Genomic DNA, 6,735 nt, shown 5'->3' with positions numbered 1-6,735 from the left:
GTCTCCATTAGCAAATGTAGTGTAATAGGAGGAAATATATGAAGAGGTTGATACTGGAAGTCAACAGATTTGTTTGTATTTATCCTTTTTTCTTCAGCCTAGCTCTGTTTTGATCCATTAACAGTGGGAGTTCATTCAGTGTTTTCCTGGAGCACATCCTTGAGTTTTGTTTCAGATAAAGTAAGCCAGTGCATGTGCTCCAGGAGTGCTCCAAAAGAAATAATGAAGTGCAGTAGTGAGCACAAACAGGAGTTTTCCTCCAAAAAGGTACTCCCTTTCTAGACTGAAATAATAAGGCAGCTGGAGGACTGCACAGTCTGGAAAGAAAGTGACTCATTTTTGTTTTAGTAGTAGCAGAGATTTAACTGATTAGGTCAAATCTGTTTTGTCACTGTGAAGTCACTGATTACTGTCTTTGGACTTCTGTGCCTAAGGAAATGCAGGAAAATTAATCTGAAAGTAGGTTAGTTCCACTGGACGCTCCTGCATGTGTTCTCTTACTCAGAATGAAAGTGACCTTACATCAACGTCCCTTCTTTTATTTTCAAAATTAAATAAATTCAGTTATGGGTACAGCACTGTCCCCGTAGATATTTAAAGAAGTTAAACACTTTGAATGTTAATTTGTATAAATGTTTCAGTATAACTCTGACTATGCAAGTCTGTTGACACATACTTGGGACGGAATGTTTCCGTGAAGGTAACAGTGGGGTCTGCATGTTGAACTGAAGAGGTTGCTAATGTATTATTAAATCAACTCCATCCAACTTGTGGAACTGATAGCTAAAATAAATTGTATTAATCAGGATTTTGCTATACATAACTTATTCTATAATGAGGACACATTACTATCTGATACAAACATACTACCAGAATTTTCAGTTTAATGACTTACCAAAATCCTGATAAGATCTTTTTGATCACATTCTTCTATGCTCTTTACATTTAATTTCTCCTTGTATTTCTAAAAATGAAAATGAGTAAGAAATTCAGGTTTCATGTAGCAAATTTCCTACTTTGATTTTGTGACTGTGGACAGAAACTTACCAGTATAGATTCAACTTCAGCAGGGGTGGCTTTTGTCTGGTACATAAGCATTTCCTGAGCAATGTCTTTCCTGTTTTCAAGCTTGTTCATTTTGTCATAAGTGTCAGTATTTAAAACAGACCACCCCAGGAACTGTGTGAGAGTCTGGAACAAAGCCAAGCAAAGTGAAGATGACATCATGACAATAAAATTAAACTGACAATTTCAATTTACTTCTCTTAAACTCCAGTTTCTGGCAGTGCCCTTTGAAAAGCAATGTGTAACTTTACTTGTTAGAAGCTTTTACTTTCCACCAACAGGTTCTCTTAGCACCTCACAGCTTTTAATGGTGTAGTTTGTTTCAGCCTAGTAATTAAGGGCCCATATTCCCATTTTGTATATGGGGCTTATGAAGCTTAAGGTAGCTGCGTGGACTTGGATACACTGTGTAGCATCTCATCTTGCCCAAGAGCATGTCATCATGGATGCCCTGGGAACTCCCACGATCACAGGCATGGTATCTGTTGGCAAGCAGCATAGCATACCTGCTTAACCACTGCTAATTAGGAAATATGGACCATCACTAAAAAGTCAAATAATTAAAAATAAAATTTTTTGTTCATTATTGGAATGTAAATGATCTCTCATATATTTTCAGGTTTGTAAGGGGAAATAACATTTCTTATTCTTAAGAAACCATATCGTGAGGAAGACAGACATTTGGTTAGATGGTAATATACCCTATTTGAAAATTTTTAGAGATTTTAAAATTACTTTTTACAATAATATTTTTGTTAACATCATATGGCTCCTTAAAGCCCCTAATCCTATCAAGCTTACTTCAATGATCTGTTCATCATACTCGTCAAAAGGTTTTCCATCTTTCCTATTGTAGAATGTTGCAACTCCCACAATTTCTTCTTTTTTATTGACAATAGGCAGTGATAGGACATTTTTGATAACCCATCCGGTCTCGTCCACTGGTCCTTTCTGTAGGAAAGCCAAAGAACAGGAACTGTTGTGTATTCTTTGAAAGCAGTAATACAGCTATTGATATAGGCAATGTAAAACTAAGACCCATGCATCACTAACAAAGGAGAAATTATTTATGTAATCAACTTTATAACTAGTTGTTGGAAAGCATTAGCATATTTTTCTACAATATCTATAATTATTAACACTGCTGCAGTTACCTGAAATGTGAAATATTCGTCTGCTGGTGCATTCATCATGTTACAAATCTGCAGCATAAGAAAAGGAGACATTGTTTAAATAGAATACAATGCGCACCAAGATTTGGCCTGATATTTTAAAAAGGCATTTTTATTTTCTAAGCTAAAAACAGTGACCACCCTAGCTACCTACAGAAATTAAAACTGTTCCTATTAAATTAGATATGATTATTCTAATAGACATCATTCTGGAGTGCTTGTAGCAAAGTCCCTCGTGTGATGTCTCACAGTGCATAAGCATAATGGTTAAGAAAATAACTTCTAGTTTAATATGGCGTGGGGGTTTATAGAAAGAAATAACTGAGTACTAAGGGCTCTGTCCTTACTGCTATTAAAAATGTTATAGGATTACTAGTAACTGTCATATATCACATCTTTGAATTACGTATATTGTCTACACAAGAAGAGATAAGAAAAAAATGAAAATTTTGAAACTGTGTATATGATGATTTTCTTACTTTGACATTTTGTTGTGAGAGCTAGTTAGCAGACGTGGAAAGTGACATCAGATGCACACATTATACCTCCAATGTCACCACATTATAGAGGGAAACTTTCCTGATGTTTTGGCTGTTTGTGCTGAAGGCTTGTCTCCATTCAGACTACTGATTCACATGGTTTCACTGTGAGCCAACTACACTGCAAGTAGCACATTATTTTTGTAGAGGGTTTTAGTCATAGGGAGGTTTGGGCTTTTTTTTGTTCAATCAGAAGAAGTACACACACTGACACTTTTAGTTTTACTTTTGCTATGAACTTACAAATCCATTTTCAGCAACATATGTTGGTAATCCACTGACAAGACACCAGTGATCTGCTGGAGGTGACCTTTAAAGAGAGAACGAAATTAAATTATTTCTACAATACAGACATGTTATTATTCTATCCCAGCAATATATGTAATTACCACACATTCACAGGCTGCCAATGAATACTTACGGAATTACTTTGATTTCTTCCTTTCCATGTAAAATATAGTCAATAATCTTATAAAAGTTGACTTCCTAAATAAAAAGAGAAAAACATTTAGGTGACCTGCACAACCTCAATGTCAAAATTAAGATTCATAAAAAGAAAAATTAATATCCTCACTCGTCCATCAGGTGTCTTGGGGCCTTTGTAAGGCTCTGCCTCCCCCAGCCGGATTGGCCACTCATCATAGAACTCCTAAGAAAATGATACACAGGGTTTAGCAAAAGGGAAAAAAAAAATAAGTTCTGTGTTCATAGATAACATGACATCTGTGGATAGCAATTTTTTTTCCTTCTCCATAGCTGTACTATGGTCTCATTTCAGACAATATTAAGAAAACATTGTTAAAAATATTCCAGGCAAATATTTGCCAGTAAATTGCAGAATAGTCTTAAGTTTATCTCTTAATGGTTGTACAGGTTAATTGTTGTTTTAGAAGGCAGGTATTTATAAAGCAATAATCTGACCTGCACTTCTCTCTTCTACCCTTTCTCGTATAGAATTAATAATATGAAAAATTATTTCAGAATTAGCCTTTATCATGTTTGTATCCTTTGCCATGCTTACATTTTGCCTGTAATTTTTGTAACATGATTAGATTTTATATCAACTGTCCCAAAGGGTTAGAAAGCATGGTAACTTTGTGTCTTGGAGAGACATACACTAGAAATATGCAGAACAAATGAATTAGAAGGATGCATTTTATAATTTAAAGGTAGGAGTGGCACATTTCTAGCAAGTAGGCAAAATTATTGTTACCTTCTCTTTAGTCATGTCCAGCAGACCAACAGAATATCTTTCACAATTCAAGTACATTCGAATAGTATACAGTGCTTTGTGAAACTGACGTTCTATATCTGTTAGCTCTTCAAATACTTTGTTGGCCGACCACAAAAGCATCTATTTGCAACAAAAGAGAAAGAGGGTAAATGTTCACAACAGTAAGAAAACAAACAAAAACATATGAATCCTAGGCATTCCAGAATAAAATTATATGGTGCGTTACTATTATCAAATAACAAAATTAAATAGATGCTATCCTTACTTCAATAAGTTTGCAAGAATATAAAATAGTGTGAATAATAATGGTTTCACATGAAAACGAACTATTATCATTAAGAAATTCTTACATACCTGACTTCTTCGAGATTCAATATTGTAGAGATATGTCATATGATGATTTCTTAGGACCAAAGATATAAAATTGAGGTATTTTTTAAAGACCTAAAAATGACAAAGAGCAAAAATAAGACAAAAGTGTCAACTTAAGAGGCAGATTCACTCAGACTACTTGGAATTAACAACTGCCCTGTTGTTATGTCATTTGAAGTTATTACCTCTTCATCCTCTTTTGAGAACTCGGTGGCATTTAATTTGTTGAGTGCCATCACAACAGCAAGCACCTCTTTACCCTGCATAATTGGGGTTGCCAACATATTGATTGTTGTATAACCAGTTTTTTTGTCCAAAAAGTCAGAGAAATGGTTGTTCTGAAATAAAAGAAAAAAAAAAAAACATGAAACACTTACCAATTAGTTACCATGACAAGATAATTTCATTCAATAACATATGTTTGCAATAAAAAAGGTTTATACTTGCAAAAAAATATAATTAAGTAACCCAGTCTTGCAGAGCTATATGTACAAGCTTAATTTAGGCATTGGTTATGAATATAGCTTCTGAAACTGAGTTCTGTGCAGGTTTTTACTAGAATGATGGAGAATTTGAGGAATTAAAAATATGGGAAAATCTGGAGTAAAGGAGAGAGTAATATGACTTTGTGGCTACCTGAGAGTCTAATACATGTGGCTTGCATGTAAGTGAATTACTTCATAGCTATGTTAATATATATTGTTAATATTTATTGTTATTTCATTATTTCTGTAGATAAAATTCATGATACTGTCCCATTACACAGTGTTTAAAACTACTATCTGTCCTGAATGTGTATGGCTAAAAATGCTTCTGGCAGAGAGGCCTCCCCAGCAAGTATGCATCTGGCTGAGCCGTTTCTTAGTCCTTCCTGTCTGATAGCCTCCCATTCCTGTTGCTCCCAGCCCAACATGCTCTACTGGTGAATGGGAGGGTGTAGGACCAGGGGGATCAGGATACGGAGCTGCTTTTGTTGGATGTGTGATCCTGTGGGAAGGAGACCACAGGACTAACTGGATGAGCCACAACTAACAACCCCACTAGTTTCATCCTTGAAACCGACTGCTGAGGAGGATTTAGTAAAAGCTATTCTTTTCTTTCTTTTATGTAAAAAATACTGGGAAGCTAGTTCATGTTTCATGGAAAACTGTTTCATTTCCTCATATCAAAGAAATTATTGATTTTTCTTTGAAATGCTTTAGTGTTCTCATTAGTTTAAAAAAGGGATTTGAAATTTGTCAGGGAAATTTGTCAAGGGTTATTGTGTTTTATGATGTTCTTACAATAATACATCTAAATGACATGAGTTATGAGTGGGGGGGATTGAAATCTCTCAATATGTGCATACTGAGAAGTGACATGGTTCTACTAAGCAGCTAAAATAGCCCAACTCTGTCTTCACTGAGCCTTTTCCATCCTCTCATATCTGTCACTTCTAACTCAAACTTCTTCTTTGGAGAGATGTGTACTCAAAGCCTGATCTACAGTCAATGGCAGATTCTCCCTGAATTTCCTTTAACAGTTCTGCTTCTAATTTCTCAAGGTGATGAGTGGTGGGTGCTAAATGACAATGTCAAGAGGTGGTGAGCAGCCTGATAACCACAGAAAGACAGACTACATTGCAACACCATGGACAGCTGGCAGCTGTCATAATGGCAGCTGGCCAGAGGGAGTCCAAAGGAGTCCTGTTTCAAGGACATCCACCTGGAAGCAAGATTCACAGACTTGTCTGTATGCTCCGCTCTTGTGAGACCCCACTTGCATGAAGCTCTGGAGTCCTCAGCACAGGAAAGACATGGACCTGGAGCAAGTCCAGAGGAGGGCCCCAAAAATTATTAGAGGGCTGGAGCACCTCCCATATGAGGACAGGCTGAAAGAGTTGGGGTTGTTCAACCTGGAGAAGAGAAGGTTCAGAGGAGACCTAATAGCAGCCTTCCAGTACTTAAAGGGGGCCTACAGGAGGGATGGGGAGGCACTCTTTATCAGGGGGTGTAGTGATAGGACAGGGGGTCACAGCTGTAAGCTGAAAGAGGGCAGATTTAGAGGAAGAAACTTTTTACAGTGAGGTGGTGAAACACTGGCAGGTTGCCCAGGGAAGCTGTGGATGCCCCATCCCTGGAGGTGTTCAAGGCCAGGCTGGATGAAGCTTTGAGCAACCTGGTCTAGTGGGAAGTGTCCCTGCCCATGGCAGGGGGGTTGGAACTAGGCGATCTTTAAGGTCCCTTCCAACCCAAACCATTCTATGATTCTATGGTTCTATATATTACTGCATTAGCTTAGGCAGCAAAGATCTGTGTGGTGGATCTGAAGGTCTCTTCCTTGCTGATGGGCTGGAGAATGTTGCAGGATGCCA

The 6,735-nt window shown here is 37.0% G+C and overlaps 1 protein-coding gene across 1 annotated transcript; it reads right to left on the bottom strand.

Moving 5' to 3' along the window:
* Nucleotides 1-895: 895 nt before the first annotated feature.
* Nucleotides 896-4,720, bottom strand: LOC104465241 (cone cGMP-specific 3',5'-cyclic phosphodiesterase subunit alpha'-like; the record flags this gene model as incomplete). The annotated part of the gene is made up of 10 exons (XM_010078211.1): nucleotides 896-964; nucleotides 1,048-1,191; nucleotides 1,867-2,016; nucleotides 2,220-2,267; nucleotides 3,020-3,086; nucleotides 3,198-3,262; nucleotides 3,351-3,425; nucleotides 3,990-4,130; nucleotides 4,365-4,454; nucleotides 4,568-4,720. Coding segments are annotated over 10 exons (1,002 nt in total), but the record flags the coding sequence as incomplete, so codon positions are not given.
* Nucleotides 4,721-6,735: the final 2,015 nt, after the last annotated feature.

This window comes from Pterocles gutturalis, unplaced genomic scaffold (assembly GCF_000699245.1).
Source record: "Pterocles gutturalis isolate BGI_N339 unplaced genomic scaffold, ASM69924v1 scaffold36288, whole genome shotgun sequence".
In the NCBI taxonomy this organism is placed as follows: Eukaryota; Metazoa; Chordata; class Aves; order Pterocliformes; family Pteroclidae; genus Pterocles; species Pterocles gutturalis.
This window is presented reverse-complemented; position numbering and strand designations above follow the sequence as displayed.